The sequence below is a fragment of the Canis lupus genome, chromosome 4 (genome assembly GCF_011100685.1).
Source record: "Canis lupus familiaris isolate Mischka breed German Shepherd chromosome 4, alternate assembly UU_Cfam_GSD_1.0, whole genome shotgun sequence".
NCBI classification, from domain to species: domain Eukaryota; kingdom Metazoa; phylum Chordata; class Mammalia; order Carnivora; family Canidae; genus Canis; species Canis lupus.
In genome coordinates, this window is record NC_049225.1 from 44,968,298 (window position 1) to 44,991,697 (window position 23,400).

At 36.1% G+C, this 23,400-nt stretch overlaps 1 protein-coding gene across 6 annotated transcripts in view; it reads right to left on the bottom strand.

Annotated features, from left to right (window-relative positions):
* Nucleotides 1-21,115, bottom strand: part of TENM2 (teneurin transmembrane protein 2) — a 644,816-nt gene extending 623,701 nt beyond the window's left edge. For 2 of the 6 annotated variants that reach the window (XM_038534811.1, XM_038534806.1), the window contains exon 1: nt 20,698-21,112. In XM_038534811.1, coding sequence (XP_038390739.1) covers nt 20,698-20,743 — 46 coding nt within the window. In that variant the 5' untranslated portion in view covers nt 20,744-21,112. Of the gene's footprint in view, nt 1-20,697 lie in introns of all 6 variants that reach the window. The other 4 variants (XM_038534814.1, XM_038534807.1, XM_038534815.1 and 1 more) reach the window with 3 other exon arrangements.
* Between the last annotated feature and the right edge of the window lie 2,285 nt (nt 21,116-23,400).

A 23,400-nucleotide genomic window follows, 5' to 3' on the forward strand; every position in this document is an offset into this window, starting at 1 on the left:
GGGACCATTCCACGGTTTGGAATCATTCTATTTTCATTTGAGTGGGGTCAGAACAAACATAATGCATTTCAAACTTCCAGAGCCCATCAGTCTTTCACTTCCTAATCTGTATTTGTAAGTAAAATTGCAAGGGCTTTGGTGTATCAGAAACAGTGTGACATAGGTGAACTGATCAGAGTTTCTTCTCCATCATCTGGGATAGCATATGATCAAAGACAGATAATCACTGCTTGAGGTTAGATCTTTCCATATGAAAAGAGGCCAAAGTATACAATGCTCTCTATCTCCACTATTTGAACCTTGGTCAACAGAAATATACTGAAGCATGCCACAAAATTGCAATTACTTTAACAGCATTCAATTCTCTTTCTGGGGCTTAAAAATATCTTTAAAGATATTTAAAACATCATCTTCTATACGAAATAAAACACATTAAAATTACCGTATCTATATAGGAGGATGGTTGCAAACGCTATTGCTATTTCTAAATTGATTATTATCTTGATAGAGCCTGATTTCTAAAATCTAGAAGAGAGAGACTTGTTTCATGGCAACTCTGGTTTCTCGAACCATATTCAATTACTACATCCCCATGTGGGTTAGACTAAGCATTATATTTTTATAGATTATGTATTTTAAAGATTAAAATAAAAAACCATGTGCTTTCTCAAATTTGCATTTCACATATTGCATTTAGGTGCAAAGTCTTATGTTCTGTATCAATGAGAAATACAACTTCTATACTGGCTGGCTAAACAACTTCTATACTGGCTGGTTAAAGACAGAAGGAAACCGAAAGTTGGCACCTGGCATTGTATGGTATGATCTTAATGCAGTTTAATTTTAGCCGTAGATGCATCGAGCCAGATTTCTAATCTACTAGCAGATTTAAAGAATTTAAGTTCTTCTTAAGTACTGTGTATTTTTAAATTGTTTCAATTTTATACAATATTCCTTTTTATCAGACAGGGAATGTGTAACTGAAAGAAGGTACATGGAAGTCTAGACATGCATGAGAAAAGACACACTTCAGCAGAGAAATGTACCCTGGTCACCTCTAAATCTACATACAGTTGTCACCCAATGACATCTGCATGCTATGATGAACGAACGGGGTGTGCCAACAACATGGATATTTCCCTGAGGTGAGAAAGAAGACAGTGGCAAGCATTCTTGCTATACAAGGACCCATTCCAGAAATGCTTGTTACAAGTAATGCAAAGGCCTACAGTCATGGCTTAACTCAAAGCCCTAAAGGAAAGAGCTGTGACCAAGGGCAGCCTTTTCAATTTCAGGAGCATTTCTATGAACAGAGTAGTCAGACATACAGAAAATAATGTGCAGCGATGTAATAAACACTGGCCTCTACCTATGAAACTAATAATACATTATGTATCAATTAAATGGATTTAAATTAAAAAATCTATTAAAAATGAATAAAACAAAAACTGATTTATACTTTGAAAAAAAAGGAGAGAGAGAGAAAATAATGTGTAGATTATCATTAAAAGGCAAATCCCCAAATCTTAGAGTAAAAAAGAGGAATAAACACAGCTTTCATTGAACTATTAAGTCCCAACCTGTCTTCTCAGAGATGCAGAGCCTACAATGATGGACGCTGACCAGTCTCATGGCTAAATGGGATTTGGCAAAGAACATAGAGGTTCTCACCCCCGAATGCAGTTCAAATAGAGTCTTATTTTGAAGAGCCAAACAGAGAGGCAGAATTTATGTCCATGAAGGCGATCAAGGTAGGAGTACATACTAGAAGAATTTCTACAAAAGATGGCAGAACATAGAAAGCTTCTCAAAGACTCTATATCCTTTTTATAAAACTCTTATATTCTTAGCATGAATGGACAGAGAGGGCCAGATCAAATATTTCTGAGTGGTTCAATTAAGACCAAAAATCATAATAGCTCCAAAATGAAAGGAGCTCCAGTTTCCAGCAGTAGAGGGTTAATTCCACAGGGACATGGGCTGTGTCTGTTTTATCTGTTATTGTATTTTCAGAAACTAGGGCAGGATCATGCAAAGAGTGAGCACTTAATAAATATTTATTTAAAGAATAACTGCTAAATGAAAAAATCACACATTTCACAAGATGAAAAATTATACAATCATTAAAATAAAAATCTTAAAGTAGAGAAAAAGAGAGTAATAACATAAATTTTAAAAGTAGGTTTCTAGATAAAAAGTATGATATAAATCTCATTTTATTAAACATTTTATCATATATGCATGGAAAAATATCTGAGCCCATGTTTTCTCCACAATATTGAATACTAGGAAGGTGTCAGGAAAAAAAAAACATTTAAAAACCTGTGATTTATTATCTATAAAGAATATATATTGTTGAAGTAATAAAGAATTTCTCTTAAAAATATAATAAAAGCTAAAACTTGCCAACATAACTATGAATAAATTCACCTCAAGCCCGTGGGACCTATCAGAATCTTCCAAATTGAAGTCTTTAGAAGTGATCAGAGTTTGGTGAAAGAAAAATCCATGAGACAGGCAGAGTGAAACCACATCTCTGAGGCACCATTTGTGTGAGTAAAACAACTTCACAATCAATGTAAAATCTTATGGGTAACCGATATGAGGATTGAATTGATGGTTCTAAATATGCTGAGGTGACAAAATGCCAGGAAGGATCTGGGCCGTCTTGTACCTTTAAGCTGCATCCTATAAATAACATAGTTTAGAAGACCCACAAATGGAGAATTACAGGAGTCTAGACGTAAAGTAATAAAGGGGTTTACCAACATTTCCACACCGTTCTTGCTGAGCTGGGGGTTCGCTGCCAGGAGGATAAAACAATGCTCCAGTAGTGATGGCAGGATGTTTACTCAGTGATGAATCAGATGTCAACACGACACAAAGGCACTCATAACTTTGGGATGCTTTTAAAATCACATTCATAGAAGGGTTACCCAAAAAAGAAACTCAACTCAGCAAGCACTTGTAGCCAAGGAACTGAACTTTGGATGTGATTTTGATTCGATTCCATCAAACTGTGTGACAGCCTCTGATGATGTTCTACCTGGGTAAAATCCTCATGTAGAAGGGATGGGTGCTTCTCCTCATTCTGGATCAGCATATACTGTCGCAAATAATTGCCCCCAGAGAACCACTATATCCCTTGATTTCAGTTCCCTCTCTGCATTTTTCTGGTTTTCTTTACTCATTTGGATGCTTACCCTTTCCATAACACACGATAAAATATATGTAAATTACAAAGCATTATGAAATTGTTACTTCTTATTGCACCACTGTTAGGGTGTTTGAGAACAGGGAATATGTCTTATTCATTCTTCTTGTAAATGATTATTAAGTGTAATGCCAACTATAATTTTATATGTGGCTACTCTGTGTAGAAATTGTATTAAGGGCTCTATATGTAGCATTGCTGCTGCTCATAACCTCCTTCTAGATACTGTTCCCATTTTACAGAGAAAGATTAATCTACAAAAAGTTTATTTTGCAAAGTAGCATAAAGCTACTACATATGATGAGATTGTATGTTACCTACTGTAGCCACAACTAGTACTAATAATTAAATAAGTCAGTGAGTGAAACACTTTGAGACCTGCCTCCAAAGATCTGAGTAGAATCATCTCATTCTACTCCTAAAAGAAACAAGACTCACTAGAATTTGAAATTGGTTGGGAAAATGCCTAGTTGAAATTAATACTCAGTATAAATTCAATTGGTTGAGCAATAGGTCTTACACTTACCCTACAACAAAACATAAATCACCAAACCAAAATAATTTCCCCCTTCTTCAAAAAAAAAAAAAAAAAAAAAAGCAAATCTCTATGCTGTTGATGAAACCTGGGAGAAGTTAAATTCAAATAAATCAAAGACATTTTTATAGACATTTTTATTGTAGAACTTGTTAGGCCTTTTAATATGTTAATGGTTATCATGAAATGCCAAGAAAAGGCTATTATATAAATTATTTCTCAAACTTACTCCACCAAGGAACACTTTCTTAGTTGAGTTACAAATTGGACTGATTTCCTACGGATTATATCTTACAAAATTCCACCCTGGAGAAGCTTGAGCAATCAGAGCTCTTTAGGCTGCTTAGTGCCTTTATTGCTGACACGCAAATGTAGAAAGACCAGCTATGTTAGATCAGCATTTTATTTTGTGCAGCTATGTTTCAGAAAACATAATTTGGCCCATGGTAGACTGATATAATGAGCACTTTACTTTTTAACTGACATACATTGTTTTCTCAAGAAGAATAAAAAGTAATGTAGGAGAAATTTCCTGCATCATTGTATGCAAAGGAGTAGGGGATTTTTTTTATGAGATTGTAGGAAAAATTGCCTGATTGAGACATAAAGTAAAAAAAAAAGGACACAAAAGAAATCAGTGAAGTCCAAACCCAAATACTCAAAAGAAATGTTTTATTGGAAAAAAAAAAACTATCAAAGAGAAAAATATTGGTAAATATGATAGTGTTTCCTCATTTTCTGTATACACATACAATTGGATAGTCAAGATGAAAATTTAATAAAGTTGAATTTAATATATAAATGGATGTTTTAAAATTTGAATATCATTATTCTGTAATTTATTTGGAAAAAATAAGGAATAAGGATAAAAAAGTCTAAAGAGAAAAAAAAAACGAGAGCCTTCCTCTATTACACTGAACTTACTATAAACTTAGTATAACAAAACAGTGGAGTAACAGTGCAGAATATATACATTTATATATAAATGTATATATATACATTTATACATTTATAAATGTAAATATATACATTTATATATATATATATATATATATATATACAGACATATCTGATAGAGCAAAATGTCCTGAAATAGACTCTACTGCACCAGAGATTTAATAAGGAATACAGATTAAAATTCTAATAATGGATTAACTTTCTGGGGGAAAAATGGATCCTCATATGACATATACATAAACTTCTAGATAGACTAAAAGATTTTATGTTTTATGTTTTATAACAGTATTTTGTAAATTACTAGGAGAAAATAGTATATATTTATGGAAACTTATAATGGAAATTTTTTTAAAGCTGAGAATGAATTCAAGATACCTAAAATATTAGAAGACCTTACTACATTTTAAATACCTTCATGTGAAAAACAACATAAAAACAGCTACTGGGGTGAAATATAAATACTGAATATAATAAGCAGAATTTTACTACATCTTAAAAATAACAAGAGTACTTATAAATGTCAAAAATCTGACATTGTTTTAAAAAAATAAAATCAAGCTGAAAATTCAGTGGAAAGTGAGTAGATCAAGGTATCAAGTATAGAACTTCAACAGAAAGAACTAATATGTACATTTTAAAAATAATTATTATTATTTATTACATAGGCAAAATGATAAAAAATGACACACTAAACAATTGGTAGTATTCATCTTTCTATAGTAAAATGATTTTACTTTTACTTATTTTTTTTACAAATTATTTTACAATAAACATATAATTAGATTTTTAGAATTACAAAATTAATACAAGTTATCTTTTTAAAGTCATGATATATTTTTAAGGCATACACTTTGATAGAATATTAATGTTTTTTTACATTAATGTTTTTGAGCACTATTTAATTCATTAGAGAATTCCCACAATATGACAATGAATGCATGAAAGAAAAATCCTGACTTTTAAAATATTCATTTCTCTAAATGGGTTAAAAGGACAGATTTGAGTGAAACTACAGGTGATTTTTATAATGTTTAATTTTTTTCTGAATTTTCCAAATTTCCTGGAAAGTCCATTCTACATTTTTAGAGTTAGAAAATACATATTTAAATAAAATATCTTAATTTCTATTGCTATCATAAACTTAGAGAGCTTATTGGAGAGTCTTATCGAAAAGTGTGCTTCAAAAAAAGCAAAGGATGAGATACGGTATAAAAAATGGGATTCAGCATGCCTGTCTTCCACATGATGATTCACATTTACTTTTGAATTCTGACACTAGTTTTTAAAATACAAAAACAATTACAAAAAACACACTACCTAACCTTCCAAAAAGTCATATTTTATTATTCATTTGCTGATGATATTCAACAAATGTGAAGTATGTATATTGCGCATTAAGGGAACACCAAGAGAGACGACAAATGACAAGTTCGTAGCTTTACAAAGATGATACGTCATTCTCCTATTGAGACAAACATTAGTGTCATCTGATTTTTATGTTTCTTGGCAGGTCTGAAGGAAAGTTTCAAGAACAAAGAGACAAGACAAATTAAGTGGGACCAACCTAGTGAGAAGCAGAAGTACAAACTCCACCTGCTAAATAAGTAGCATCCCATATATTGTCCTTTATAAAATGTTAAGTAATTCTACAGAGGTTTTATGTGTCTCTTCTATAGTTTCAGTAATTCTCTGCAATGGTCTCACGTATATGTGCTTCCTTAAAAAAGATTATTATATCAATAGGTACCTCTGGTAGATTTTATTTTATTTCATTTTTGTTTGCTCGTTTCAGTTTCCCACGTGATCGTGGTCACAAAAATGTTTTGAAAACGTCATCCATAACTAAGGATCAAAAGGAAATAAGATCCTTTAACAATGCTTATTTATATCAATTCATTGGAATGAAGACTAATTGTATCTGTAGTTACATAATTACCTTCTAAAATGAATTTCACTCAATACATCCAAACTGATGGGAAGAAATAATAGTATCACAGTCTATCTAGAAATATGATAAGTAATATCTCAAATTAAAGAGAAACTCAATGTATGAATATTCAGCATAAATATGCAAACTATTCTATACCAAGGCACCATATCTAAACCCTGCCACCAGGCTTAAGCTATTAGCTATAACCAGGTGGACAATAGAGATATTTAGAATATGAAGACAAGAAGAAATTTCTCCCCGAATACTGGTTTTCTATTATGTCATCCAGTAGATATTTTCATGTTGCAATTATGTTGCACACCCATTCCATTTATGATGAAACATATGGAAACTTAATTCTCTGAGAAGGTGAACAATAAGCCCTGGGAATATCACTCACTTTCAACAGATTGAAATAGTCTGATCACCTCCTGCCATTCCCTGTCTTTCTCTGAGTATAGACCCCTGCCTCTTTGGATCTCAGCATGCGATTCTCATTAATGGCAGTAGAGGGGGGTGCTGGAGCTCTAGGTGACCATGCTTGTGCATTAAACCAGACTTTTGCAAACCACTAGGCTCATGGGCTAAGGGGAGAGGAGTGGGAATTTCCCAGTCCCAGTAATGCTTTCTGACATATAAAGAGGGAAAATAGTTACACCTTTCACTGCATCACTGTGGGAAACTAATTTGTTTTGACATACTGAGAAATAATCTGATGTTCGTATTTATTCAGAAAAAAAGCTGTATTAGTTAAAAACAAATTTCACGAATAAAACCAGGGCTACATAATCAGACATGTACATCTATTGAGCATGTCTGATTCATAGGGAATTAACCATCGCTCATATACTTCTCTTTAAAGGAATCTAATTTCTATCACTTTGAAATCTTTCCCAACTCCTCTCTCTAGCACTGCTAGGACCCAGGACACAGCTGTCTCCAGGAGCACATGGAAACATTATACCCAGAACACTAGCGGGCATTGATCCGACCCGCTTGTCTCATGCTTCTCCTTCCAAAAGGCCTTATAAATGATCTTGATTGAAGAGCTATTTCAATACTATTCTTGGCACAACGACAGTCACTGAAAACCTTTCTGAGCTACAGCCGGTTTCACAACAAGCTGACACACCACCTTATTTATTTATCTTCAGTTTCTGAAAACTTAATAGCTAAAATTCTCTTTAAATTTAAAAATCACAAAATCACCACTCTCGCCAAACTCTTCTGGTTGGGAAGGGCTTATAGAAATATATTGGGCCTTAGAGATAACAGAAAGAAAATGGGGGCGGGGTGGAAACCCCAAAGAAACCATAGTGAGTGTGATAAGGGACTCGGAGTTACAAGTATTAAAAGAGATGAATTGCATTAACCCCTGCCCTTCCCCATTATATTCACTGCCCACTGGAAACAACAACAGAATTACTAAAATCCCACACTCTCTAATGGGATGGTAATAGGATTCAGAGGCCATTAGGGTAAAGGCAATCCATATTTTACACTGTAATAAGCTCAGACTGAAGATACTGTGCCCCTCCTCAGAGATCAACAATTAGCAATTTAACATTAAGAAATCCACAAGCACTTTCAGAACTGCAAAATAAACCGAAGAGTCCAAGTTCTATTTTTTTATATCTGTATGTATTTTTGTAAGTAAAGTCATTTGCTAAATTGAAGTATGCATAAGTTTTTACTCTGATATTGATGATTCCTCATTCCAGGTTGCTTTGGAAAGGAGAGATATTGTGATTGTTCGAAGGTGGTTATAATTTTCTACAAATGAAACATATCTTCTTGAGGCAAGCACAACTCATTTTTCAAAGAATTACCTTTTTTTCTTAAAAAAATATTTTCTCATTCAGGAAGAAATCTAATAAACTATTTTTGGTTTGAAGAGTTTCTACAAAAGATACACAAGGGGGTTTAATAGGATACTCTTCAGAGAAGGAAAAGAAGAGAAAGGGATGGACGTCTTGACATCATCTTAGGAGCAAAAACAAGGTCAGGGGTGTATGTAAAATATTTAAAAATAGAAATTACAGTTGTGAACTCAAATCATTTAATCTGCATATTTTCAGGGGCATAGTAAACTGACCAGCTTTTTTATTTTTTTATTTTTTTTATTTTTATTTATTTATGATAGTCACAGAGAGAGAGAGAGAGAGAGAGAGAGGCAGAGACACAGGCAGAGGGAGAAGCAGACTCCATGCACCGGGAGCCCGACGTGGGATTCGATCCCGGGTCTCCAGGATCGCGCCCTGGGCCAAGGGCAGGCGCTAAACTGCTGCGCCACCCAGGGATCCCCTGACCAGCTTTTTAATGTTTATTAGTATGACTTAAAATAATTTTATGATTTGCTTAAAATTTGTATAAAATTATTATCTAAAGAACCTCTAGGATGGCTGCTGGTTGTTGATGTTTTTGTATAATATAGAAAGACAATGCATTTTTAGAAAAATATTTTGATTGATGAGTTCTTAAATTCTTTCCAGAGATGAAGAAAAGGATTTGCTTATTATTAATCTCTACATATTCCTTTTTTCAACCTCCCTGACACAATATTAAAAAATAAAATCTTTTTAGCCTCCCTGGCACAATATTAAAAAATAAAATCTCTGATAAAAGGCAGCAAATATTACCAAACTATAGAATAATAGCCAGCTGCCCTCCTCCTCCACGTCATATCAGGTATGCTTTAGTTCTTCCTGAAACCTCCATTATTCTTCCTGAACAACAATATAATTCCAAGGTTGCTTTCATCATATCAATATATGGAGTGAATCTCATTGTATATATATATTTTTTATAAAATGCTCCCTCCTGTAGACAATAAAAACAAACAACAGTGAGCACAGGGTTTGATAATAAAGGCAGAAGGTAATTTAAAATAAGAGTGAAAAGGAAGAAGGAGGAAGAGGCGGAGGAGAAGAAACCATATCTGAATGCTCTTTCTATCATATTCCTCATACCTCTCAACAAACTTATCACACATTTGTGATTAAAAGACAGTAATACCTGGAATGCAGCTGACTAAAATCACAAAAGATTAAAGTTGTTCACTCCTTACTTCCAAATCCAGTCTTAACCGTATACGGGGGTTCTATGAGAATAATTTTCTACTTTGAGAGTATGACTTGAATGATCCTAAACAACAACACATAGAAATGAAATGGGTTCTCTGACAACAACTGCACAAACCAGATGCTACTTAGTCATCTAAATGCTCTATCTATGGAGAGCAACAGTGTGGGGGTCTGGGAAATCTTGTGGTAGAGATGCAAACAGAAGTCTCAAGGTGTTAAATGGAGGATTGGGACCTGTTAGGGTTCTTTCAATTATAAGGAACCAGGAGTAGTTCCATCTGTTAAAGAGAATTCAAAGGCCTTACTGAAATATTTAGGGAGGAGCGTAGATCTTCACATAAAATGACCTTGGTCCCCTAGGGACAACTAAAAAGAAATAAATGTATATTTATTCTGCATTATCATGTCTGAATCCCTACTTAAACCATATTCATGGTGCTCAGGGTCTAGTTCTTTTTAAGTAGTTCTGATGGCCAAGGCTCCCTATCTTGAAACCAATCACTAGAGTAGAAAGGAGAGTCACCATTTTGGGGCTTCACTAGAATAAGTCTACCATCGATCATAAATAACATCACCACAGCCTAAGGAGAAAAATACAACTAAAAAGTGTACAACTGCATCTAACTAAGAGGTTGGTTCCATTCTATGACTTAGGGACCTGGATCGATTTCAAGGTAGGTAAGGAGAGGCAGAAGAAAGGTGACCCCTAAGACTACTAACCTGTCCTTGAGTAAGACATGAGTCCAAGCAAGGGTGTGAATCCTTCCCAGTCTCGTGAAAGAGATGATAGCTTCTTTTTTACTTTATCAGTGCATTGTGATTATTTATGTATTTAAACATCCGTTCAAGAGTTACAAGTTAAATAAGCTTTATGCTGCCAGGTATCTTACTAGGTATCATAATACATCAGTGCACAAGCTAACCGCAAGGTTCCTGCCCCCTCTGAACTTAAGGGCATGTGGAAATGGACAAACTGGCAGTCATGTAAACTGAGAACATTGTTATAATAAAGGAGATGTGTTGTCGCAGGGTCACAAAGGGAGCTCCAAATTTAGACTTAGGTTGTAGTAGTCCAGGAATCTGGGAAGAAGCAACATTTAAGCGGAAACCTAGAAGATGAATAGAAGATGCAAGCCAGAATGTTGGAAGAAGACAAGAAGGATGAGCATTTGCAAAGACAGCTGGAAGAACTGAAAGGGATGGAACAGGGAATGTAGCAGTTTGAGAGAGGAGATGTGGGGGCACAGAGGCAGGGGAGATGATGCCTGGGCAGCACCCCATTACACTATAAATTCCTTGAGAACAAGAAATACATTGTTCTTTCTCATTCAATAATGTGGCAACGAACAAGCAGATTATCCATTGGAAGCGGTCTATCAATACTTATCAATTATCTCTTGGTGATAACGGAAGCCACTCTGGCCTAAAGTTCTTTGAAATACTCCACACGATCATTTTCCAAAAATGCTTAGTAGGTTTTTTTGGTTTGTTTGTTGTGTATGCATGTGTTTAAAATTGTTCTGCTTTCCCTGCCCTCCATCGCCTCCTACTGTCTTATTTCTGACCACGCCCTTCTAAGCATTTTGTATTTGCAGCCCCAGATTAGGATTTATCATGGAGGAAACTGAGCTTAAAATGCCATCCACTAGGGTGTAAATAGGCAGATATGGGAATACATTATTGATAAATTAGTTCCCAGGGTGAGTGATATTAATGTGTGCAAGACATATTACGTTCAACATCATGCAACGTCAAGTTAAATTCAGAAATTAATTTCTATCACACGAGATGGTGTGTAAGAGCACTGGCAACTCTATGATCAGATAGCTCATAGCTACATGCCATCATTTTCTACACTTTTTGTGCATGACTTTTTTAGAGAAAAACTTGATAAACATGCTCAACTGTGCAGCAATTTGCTGAACTGTCAACATTTTTAGCCTTATATATAAAATAAATCACAATTTTCTAATACATTTTCCAACATCAGGGACATTTAGTTCATAAGAACAAATAGAATTGCAACATATAAATCATCAAATCATTCATTTGTAAGAGTTGAGGAAACTGAATTGGCAGCTAGAATAGAAATAGGTTTTGGATATAATAGTCAAATGTTTAAAAACAATTTACCATTGGGTTCTGGTAATATTAAAATATCTTCAAAAAAGGATTCTAGAGAATTACAGTCTCATAATAAACCACAGTCAAGTAATTAAAATTTGAGTTTCTGTCAAGGTTCTTGCCATGTAAATGTTCATTTATCTGAAATTTGCTTAAAACAAATAGATTAGATTCATTTCAGGAACAAGAATGACATGACTTTTTTGTTAACACTGATTAATGATTTTAGTTCCTAATGTCATTAGTAGACTATTATCATTTTGCCATTTGAAAAATGGTCTCCAGAATCTCTAGGTCTCATCTAGGTTTGCCCATTTCTTATATTCTACTGACCTCTAGAGACTATATGTGTGTGTATATAAATCACATACGATATGTGGTTATAAATACATACAACATATACATCATAAATGACATACAAACTAGGAATAAAAGGATCTTAACCATAGAAGCCCATTTCATTTTTAGAAAAAATATGTACATATTATTTACATATATTTTCAAACAGACCCTTAGGTATACATGTTTAATAATAAGCATGTTGATAGCACTTTCCGTGTTCTACTTGTATAAGACTCACCGAAAAGTGAATTTCAAACAAACTAACCCTATCTTTGCTTTGTGACTTTCCAGCAGTAAGGAATAATAGAGAATTTGGGCACACTGGCCAAGCTTTTCCATAAAGCCAAATATATTTTTAGTTGAGATTAGATCACTTTATGTGAGGATATGCTTCCCCCAAATCATGCTTGCTGTATTTCTTTTCTAGCCCTCCTCCTGACCAGGCAAAGCATGTCAAATTTAGATGTACCCAGTGAGAGCTCAGATGGCTTGGTAAGCCTTGAATTTTTTCTCTGTGTTTCCAATTGCTAAATATATTCATGAACGTAACATTCAACATTAAAATAATTTCTGATTCAGGACTAGATCATGAACTCCTTAAGGGTTAGGTCTGGTTCGCCTTGGCATCCTTGCTACCTAGCACACTGACATTAGATTGCGGGAAATGAATAATGTCAGCTGGAGAAAAGTGCAGTATCTTACCAGGCACATAGCCACGCCATATCTTACTAGGAATATACCCATTATCTCTCTACTTCTGAATATTTATAGTAGATAAAGATACGAATATAGATACTGATACAGAGATGGAGGTAGAAGCATGTACATATATATAGAGAGAGAAAGAGAAACATATATGCATGAATATATGTATAGATATATGTGTAAATGAGGCACCTCCCCATCTATACAGAACTCATGACTAGACTTGTCAATTATTTTTCTAATAGTCATTGAAGTTTTCCATTTTCAGTACTGTATACTACATTACTGTTTAAATTCTCATTTAAAATATGGGTGGAAATAAAATAGAATATGGGTGGAAAACCACTTGTCATTACACTACGTCACCAATCATACCTCAGCATTAAAAACTCCAAATAGATTTCTCTCTAATATACTCAATTTTAATCTAGTGATAATATGTTTAGGATCAAGAGCGTTTTAACATTTTTTTTTTTGCCCTTCAGTATATCTGTGTTAGCTATATTTTGTCATTTACATCATATTACATAGTAGATTTAGAAACAGAAACATCTTGCAGAGTTTGATTAGGCACCTTAGAGTGCAACTAATTATTATAGACATGTTTGTCAGAAAAGGATAGTATGAAAGAAGAGTCAATTATTTGCTGAGACATTGTTACCAAGTGGCAGATACAACCACAAGACTTTGAAAATGTCCAAGCCACAACTGACATATAAGAAAAAGAAAGGAAATCAAATTGTGATTCTGCAGTGATTTCCAGTAGGTGGAATCCTGCGGCCTATTCTATAAATTTGGAAAGGTGCTGGGAATTCCAACGTCCCTATAAACTTCCTATACTTTGACCATTTCAGCCTAATTCTATCTAAAGAGGCTTTACGGTCTTTAAAGTCCTCTGGGACTCTGAAGACCTCCAGGGGGGCAAATCCTAAATATAAATAGTTTATCAAAGATTGACTGGCAGTGAGCTGGTGATGGAAATGGACTGGAAATGGTGTTGGAGATTAACTCAGTGGGGCCTGCACACCAATAATCCATGTGTGTAGTTAATACCAGAGGAATATGCTAATCAGAACCCTGACGTCCCGCACAAGGTACACTGGCTTGATCTGTGGTCTTATAAAATGCCAACGAGGCACAATATCCAACTAGTTAATTCAAAATAGTAGTTGGTTTGAATGATAGGTGAGGGGGATGATATAAGCCAGAACAATGAAACCAATTACTTGACATTATTCAGGCAGGTTGATTTGCTTTTTGCCTCTTAAACATGACAATAAAATATTTGTATAAGAATACCTATAGTAAATACATAAACAGAAAGAGGGGCACCATAATTGAAATTTAGTCAGAGACTAGTTTCAAATTTTAGTGAATTTAAATTTTAGTGAATAGCTTTAAAAACCTAGCCACTCAGACTTTTTACATAATTAGGTCTTCTGAAAGATAATTCACTGGTTTGGATTTTGCTGCTCAAATATGCCCTTCCATACCATTAGCAGAGGTGCCAATGATTAGAGAAATGATTCACGTCAGGTAGTTAGAGAAAAGACAGGGGAGTCAGAAAAGAAATCTGGATAATCCCTATGCTGGAAATTCAAACCCTGGATAATCAGGAACTGTACTATATATGCAATTATGATTCTGTCCAGTTAAGAGAAATTTGTAATCCACTCAGTTTCAAGCCTATAAAGTCACATTTCTCAAAAACTTGTATTTTGGCCTCCAATGGCTTAAAAAGTTCTCCTTGCTAGATTGTCTCCAATTACAGAAATCCTTCCCAAGTACAAGGCTGCAGAAGTATATTAAACCTGTAGGATACCATGTAGCTAGCTGTTTTACAGAGCTTTACAGAGCACACAATCCTGATGCATGATGTAATACTCCTGAAGCAATTCACCACAATCTGATAACACTATTTGTCCAACTCACAAATGTTATCCAATATATGCAGGGAAAGGAAGGAATTGTCTTTGCATAGAAAGTTCAGAACAGTAAGCAAAGGGAGGTATAAATAAATTTATATTAACTTTAACAATCTTTCCCCCACCCTAATGCACACACACACAAAGATTTCATGGGTAAAGAAACTCAGGATGGCTAGAGATTCCAAACATTTTGGGTCTATGCAGCAATAATAGAGTTACTGCAATGACCACAGATGTGTGAGTCAGGAAAAGGTCTGGCCACAGCTGTCTGCCAGAAAAACTGAAGTCAATGGTGAAAAAACAGCTCAAGTGCAAGGCTCAACTTCAGTACTACATCAAAATGTGGTTGATGCCTAGCAAATAACAGTTAATAATAGAGTTGTAAATTTCCATTGTATTAACATGCATGCCTCCAGTGAACATAAGGGTGTGTACGTTATGGATTCGTGAGTGCTGATTTTTCCAGGGTTTTCAGAACTCTCTGGAAGCACACAGAAGCAAAAACAGTCAAATGAGGCAGGCTGGAGGAAACAGGGGGAAAAAAACCCACCTACATTCAAGGTATGAAACAATAATTTCTAAGCCTCTGGGATCTATTTTTTTCCCTTGCATTGTAATGCAGTCAAGTGCATGAGTGATGCCTTTTGTGTTTGATAATGTCAAGTGTGAATGTCATGGGCAGCCCCCATCTCTGATGGTATTAAAATGGTGGGAAGATAAAAAGCTTAGAGAAGTAAATGGAACAAATTAGATTAAAGTGGTTGGAGGACAAGGCAAGGCAATCATCTATAGCTTGGTTCCAAGGTGATGTTGGTAACCCTGTTCACCTGAATAGTCTGGTTAAATCAATTTCTGAGAAAAAGGGTGGCACTCCACTTACCTAACTGTGCTAATAATTATTTCTGCTCCTTCTCATTATGAAGTCTGTTGGGCGCAAGAAAACATCTTAAATGTTAACATATAAACCTTCACTATATAGTTAGAGGAATCTCCACAGCTGAATTTGTCAAATACACTACACATCTAAGAGTTCAAGGTAAGTTAGTCAAGGTTTCTAGAAAGTAACTGACACATAGGCAATTCAAAGAAGTAATTAATTTCAACAGATAAAGTATATACCTTCTCAGAGAGGATGAAAACTTTTAAAGAGCATAAGATTCCATCCTAAACAATCTCCGAAAACAGGAAATGAACATCACATTAATTGATTATATCCAAATAGTATGCAGAGAATATAACACATTCTAAATTACAGGTCTCATCTCTGACAAATAGTGAAGGTTTTTCTTACGAAAACAAATGCATATACACAGAATCCCTGTCTAATGAGGCCATGACATCTACAGTACATACAAGAAATTGCAATAATTATAATAGGAAGGTGTTTCTCGGAGCCATTCTCCCTCCTTGTGACAGTGTTTCTCAACCTTACCACCTCGGTCTAGGATAATGCAATAGATTAGCCTCTGGTTTCTGGCCTCTAGACAAGGGGTTCTCACTTGTTTTGTTTTGTTTTTTAACAACATCCCTAAAAAAGTAAAGCAATATCCCACTAGTAACAATAGCTCCCTTAGGCCACAGTATAATTGGAGAGCAGATGGTCCCTAGATAGACATTTCAGCATCTGTTGGGTGGGCAGGAGTATAGTATGGACCCACTATTCCACTCCTTCCCTATTCTCTTCCGAGGGAACTCTTCTTGAAGTTTTCAGATCTCATCTTTTCAGTAGCTATTAAATCGCTCGACCCGCCACTCAAGGCTCTCAATCATATTGGCATTACTCGTTCTTTTTGGTATTACATACCACATGACCCCTCACTTTGCTCATCGAGATTATTTTGTATCTTCACCTTTCGCTCCTAATTCAAAGACTTCCACCTTCAGGATCCTCTCAACCTGCAGTGAGAGGAACCTCTCTGTTCCATTCTCTTAAGGAAGGAGTTAGAACTGGGTACATTTTAATCCACTAGGCAATTCTCTAGGTATGGGTCACATCTTGTGTCTTCCTAAGATTCTCAGTGAGAAGACAGACATTTGTTGTTATTGTTTGAGGTAGCATTTGGCACATTTGACTCAGGGTGCTTTGGGCAGAGTCAGTGCTTGATAGCTCCACTGAAAACAGAGAATACCAAAAGTGAACAGCAAGCAAACCAGAAAAAGGAACCCAAATCTCCCATCAAATTGTACAATTGGTTTTTTTATTTAACGACAGAAAAACAAACAAACAAAAAACCCACTATAGGTCAAGCACAAAATAATGTATTTGAATCAAAGGAAAAAAAAAAGGCCATTTCTATCCAGTGGGACTTACAGTACTAATTACAATATAGGAGTACCGGACACGTCTTTTAAAGATAAGCTTTTTTTTTTTTTCCTTTTTTTTTCTCCCAGAAAAGAGAAACAAATGGGTGTTAAATCAAAACATCCTCGGGAACATTTCCTACCTCAGGAATGAAAACTGACAAAGAAGGGCTTCAATGCAGAGAAAAAATCCACCAGAAAAGAGCTCGGACTGGTTAAGGTAAGAAAAACCGAAAGCTCTACCACATAGGTTATACCCTTGTCCTGTCTGTGCCTTTGTAATATCCAGGCTCCCCGTGCATAGAAAAAAAAAAAAAATACATACACTTCTCTTTGACAATTGAAATCAGTTAATTGATCATTCCCAAAAATAAATATTCCCACAGATAGAGGTCATTGGTTGCCTGAAATTGCATCAGTCCATGTCTGGGTACTAGAATCCAGGCTCCTCTGGGACATCTTTGTCATTTTATCAGAGTGATTACCAGCAGAGTAGTTCTAGCGTGGGTCCCCTCAGCTTGTAGTGCTTGATGCTTGCTCTCTGCATTCCTATTTTCTCCATCAAGCTTTGTGGCTTTTGCTTTGGAAATCTAGCACTTAATATCCAATGTTAATTACATTTCCTAGTCTGAGGAAAATCCTATTGGGCTAATTTTTCAAAATCATATAATGAAAGAACTTCAGTGACAAACCATGTAGGTTTTCGATTGTTTCTTTACGGATAGATCTATTAAGCACTTAATATTCAGTGGGAAAACAGTCTCAGAGCAATGAAATTCTATTACTTTAGAGGTTGCATGCTTTTAATTTCTTAATATTTCATTACATGTTGGCAACTGGTGCATATTTTTATAATGCGTTTGATCATTACTCTTCTCAGAGTATTCTATTTCAGTTCTTCCTCTGACATCATATTTGCATGTTAAAGGGTTTTAGCATTCAGGGATGAAATGTTCTGAATAGTAATGTGCAGTTAACTTGATTTTTTAAAAACGGAAAACAGCAAACAGACATTATATATAGGGACTAAAGAGAACAATCCCATAATTTTAAAATCTAACTCAAGTTTTAATAGCTTTCTATAGAACATCATAAAAGGTAATGATTCAATATAATTCATTAATTAGCAAATTATGCAAAATGCTATCAGCGGAGTTTGGGGAGAAGGATCTTTCCGTTGGCTTTTATAAGTCTACTGCATTTCTTTTTTTCCTGTAAAAAAATGATCTTTTCTTTGCTCTCCAGCAACATCTACTGGAAAAGTCAGAAAAATGCTATTTATATGAATCAGATAGTTTGAGTAAGGATAGTTTTGGTTACCATCTGCTTAGGAAGTGCATGCTGCACTACCATCCAGTTTACAACCAGATTATTTCTGCCCACGTTAGCTCTACTGAGATGTCTAGAAGAAGGGCAGAAGGGTAGTGGTTCACTGATACAGAGAGCCAAGCTGCAACTTCGAATGTATCATCTCCTCACCTTGAAGAAGTCATTTTCATCAACAAAATTAAAACACATATGTGACGCAGACAACATATTTTCTCCCGGCCCATCTTCTCAACACTTGTCACTTCTTTTAGGAAACATTCATCATTATCAGTGGCAGCCCTAACACTGAGGAGTTGGGTAAGGCGAGAGTCAGAGAAAAGATTTTATGAGAGAAAGCTATGTCGAGACACGGACTGAATCCGAGAGGAACTACTTCAAGATTCTGCAAAGTTTAGTAAGTTGAGAAAAGAAAACTGCAGGTGATGTGATTTTAAAAACTCACTAGGCTACCACCAGCATGACACCATCAACATTCTAGAGCAGTTTCTTCTACCCCTGTCCACATCTTTCTCTGCTCTTTCCCCATGATGGAAAAATGAAGATTCCCCACACCTGTACGAGGGGTCTTCCTTCAGAACTTCGGCGGGCTATCTCTCCATGTTGAAGTCTGATGAGACCCCATTGTCTCTTTGGTCTCTACTCCCCCCAAATTCAGCAGCTCCTCATGTATACTCGTAAAATTGGATTCACGTGCTGCACCCGCGAAATGCCATTAGAGGGTTTGGCAAACATGAGACATGCCAGAGTAAGGTATTGGGGAGCAAGTCCAATTTGGAAAGTCGGTAAGAAAAAGAATCTTATCATGAAATAAATATATAAACCATCCTCTGGTTCACGGTTGCTGGTCTCAATGATGCCACATAGTACAGCAGCTCTTTCCGGTACCAAACCTTGTGGAGGCATTAAAGTCACCTTTCTAGATCTCATTCCAGAGAAGCATTCGTTTAACAGAATGTTGTACTTTGAATATTCAGATGTTCCCATCCCCTCAAAATTATCTAAAAATTAAGTCAAACATTTTAGGTAACATCCTAGGTAACAAACTTGGATATAATTTGGATTTCTGTATCCTTAAATAAAAACTCTGGCTAATGAGTGTCTTTCTTTCTTTCTATTTTTTTCTTTCTATCTTTATTTTTTTTTTTTTTGCATTCTCAAATTTCAGTTCATTCATGCCAGCAATAAATTTTAGCAGCAGAGGCAATGAACACAAAATCAACGAAAACTGAGGTTAAAAACACATTATCGAAACCTTAAAACAACAGCAGCAGCAATAAAAATCAGGTACCGGGAGACTACAGTATATTGCATTTTGTGTTTGTTCAATGTTAAAATAGATGTGAGCCTTTTAAGCTTCATCCCAAAGCTCTTTAAAGGAGAAATGCCATCAAATATAATCCACAACTCTCATTCATAGCGCACAAAAGGGACAGCTTCCTAAAAGCCACCTACGGTGAAAGTCCACATGTATTCTATATTTAGGGTCCTAAATGCAAAGTTCCAACTTGAGCCTGATAATTAGCCCCCTTCATTATTGAGCTGCTTAAAAGCCAGGAAGGCTTACCAAACAGCACCTCCAGAGTTAACTCCCATCTCAAACTGTCATAATTCAGTTATCCTAATTATTTACTGGATCCTGTTCTAAAACATGCCCTAACCTGATGTTTTAACTTCATATTTCATTTGGGACAACACTTAATCTCCATTTATGAAACATCAACCTGACACAGGTTAAGGAGATAGAGCTTCACTGACAAGATCCAAACCAAACACACCCCAGCAACTAGACTTAAATAAACTCTAACCTTGCTTAAACCTCCAGTGAAAAATTATTATAACACATCAGAAGTTCGCTTAGAAGAAAAATTTCAAATGCCAGCTCTCTCCCAGGGTTTAAGTCCCCGAGTTCAAAAACAGAATCAATTGGATTATTTTTCTCCGTTAGCTGTTTAGAATTTAACATAATGCAAAGTGCTATTCTGATCAAAATCATCTTTCTCATCTCTCTCCTTAAATAAAACGGAGAAGAAATCATTCAGTATAAATGCATTTACTATACAAATCTATTTTCAATTGAATTTGCTGCATGCTCTAATTCATCAAAATTAATACAGGTACTTTCTATGTTAAACAAAAGGAAGCCGACTGAAAAATCGGCTTCTGCTGCGGATGCCTTTCTCAATTACAAAACGGTGAAAACAGAGATTTAACTAAGCCACTCGGTCAAACCCTCCGATGGGCGCTCTTACCTGGCTCAGCTGAAGGCTTCCTTCCCTTGTTAGCAGCGTGCAACATCTCTAGCTCGCCCCAATCCTCACCACCGGTCTCCAATTACACCGCTAAATCCACCCCCCTGCCTTTCTTTCTTTCTTTCTTTCTTTTTTTTTTTCTGTCCCTTTTCTTTCTTTCCTTCTTCTTTTATTTCCCCCCCTTTTCCCTAGCAAGAAAATGCTTATTGAAAGTGATTAGTTTTTGTTGTCCCTTTTAAGTCCCTCCTGCGGGAAGGAACAGGGGAGCAATGTGACGCCACCTTTTAATCTTTTGTAAGAGTGAAAAGGCAGAAAAGGAACGCTCGATCAAACTGAGCTGCACACATGACTAAAACTCGCAGGAGAGGCTGCCGCTGCCTGGCGAAAGCACCGCTAGGCTTGAGTGTAAGAACAGAGAAGAGGAGAGAGTCAATGGAATGTGACAACGTATGTGCATCAAAGGCAGGAGGAGAGAGAGAACAATGAGCGAGGGAAAAGACAGTGAGGAGAGAGGGAGAGGGGGAAAGAAGGCAGAGAGAGAAGGAGAAGGAGAGAGAGAGACAGAGAGACAGAGAGAGACAGAGAGAGAGACAGGGGGAGAGAGAGAGGAGAACACGGAGAAAAGATAGAGCGGGTTTCAGGCAAAGGATTCTGAGAATAAAGCCACAGTGCAGTGTCTGGCAGCTTCTGTTTTTATCTCAGCGAGCATGATACACTGCCTCTCTCATTTAGAAACACATTCGTGTATCTTCCAGGTTTGAAAACTGAGATAATCGCAATGTGTCTCTGGTTTTGTCTGATTGGCATTTAACTGTGCGGTGTACCTGTGATTTTTTAGGAGGCATTTATGTGCAATTTATTTCGCATATTTATTTATGTAGGCAAAAATGAAAGCTGCTAATTTCTATGGCAATTTGCAACGTAGTTTTACTGGCAGATGGAACTCTACTTATCATAACTGCTGACAAACTGCCATGGGTAAACAAAAGAAGAAACAAATGCTTCGTCTTGGTAATTGTCTTTAAGAGAAGAAGCCCACACCAAAATATTAGTACTTGCAGAACCTCTGTTTCCTGGCTAAAGTTTGAAAGGTGGTTTCTCCCTATTAGTTGTATTATTAAAGGCAAAATAAAAGAGAGGGCAAGATGTTTGAAGAAAAGTGGTGGAAAAGAGGCTATTAGGAAAGTGAAGACCTAAATTCCTTCTGGTTTCCCTCCAAATGTGACAACAGGCTTGCCTTCTTGAGTCCTGGAACAGAGTTTTTGAGTCACTATTTCTATAGACTTTTACTGCATCCTTCTGCCTTCCTGTACCATTTTAAAGTAGGTTCCATTTTAAAAATAAAGTCGAAAAGAAATGATTTCCCAAAATCAAATTGTTTCGAATGGTGTTTTACCAGCTTTGTTCCATTTCTACTCATCTTCTGCCACATGGGGGCTAGGATTACACAGTTAAATTCCCTAAGTGACCTCTCTTATAAGGATGTAAATTACCGATTCCAAGGTCAAGTGTTTGGTATAAGTTATTGGTGGAAATAACTGCTTGCTTTCCATGGTAACCTGAGCTAACGTGGTAGTAAGCCAGCAAGAAGGGGAGACACCCAAGCTTTTGACTGACCATATTTTTGAAATTAAGCAATTCTAATAATGGAAAATAAATCCCATGTGTCCTACTTATAACAGTTATTATTCTGGAAAAACTAAAAATAAAAACCCGGTCATCTCACTTCAACCATTGTGTACCCCACCAGTATATCCCTGGACCCCAGGCGTCTCATGTTTTGGAGATCCCGTGTAAGCCACCAGATACGCAGTGAGAACTGGTCCAGGAAGAAAGACCTTTCTCCACCCTGGCCACAGGGCTCTATCCAAAGAGGGATTGCTTGATCTTATTAAACTTGAAGTGTAATAATTTTTGTGGTTTGCCAATTGGAGGATATGTCTTTAGCTTGGCCCCAAATAAAGAAGTAACAATCCCCCCCCCTTCCATCCCTGCAATGTGATCAAGATGAAGCCTTACTTATCATTAAGGCAGAGCAGAGATTGGAGAACACACAGGGGCTGAACAGAAGGCAGCTGGCCAGAGAACAGAGAAAGCTCAGATGTAGAAGAGAAAGGAAGCCGCAGTAGCTAGGGAAGTGTGCCCTGGTAAATCCGAAATTCTCTGCAGACATTTCACAGAGTGTATTGGAAGCAGCCTCCTTTAAATGACATTATTGATACAGGTTCTATAGTTAAAATTAACTTTATACAAGGGAGTAAGTAGACTGAGAATTTTCTGCCAATAAAAATAAAGACTCTCCTACAAGAATACAACTATTTCAGTGCAATAAAAGCAGGGAGGGGCCTGGGGCATATTGAACAGGATCAGCAAGACATAGTGGAAGAAAGATAAAAACAAATCAAGGTGACAAAAAGATTTAAAAAAAAAAAAAGCTATAAGTGGCTGTCAGTGTTGTTGCTTATTTTTACCACTTCCTTAGTGAGGAGGTGGGTACCCTGAGCGGGCATCACTTGTAGTTTGATACATATGATTTATTCTTAAGATATCTTGAGTGAAGGCGGCTCTGTGGGGTGCCAAAGGTGGCCCCAGTCCTGTTAACATTTCTTAATAGAATGTGACTCTTTACAAGACATTTCTCTGTGGGACAGCTTTATGTTCATGTGTTTATACTGTGGAATATATGGTGGGTGAGTGCTCAGT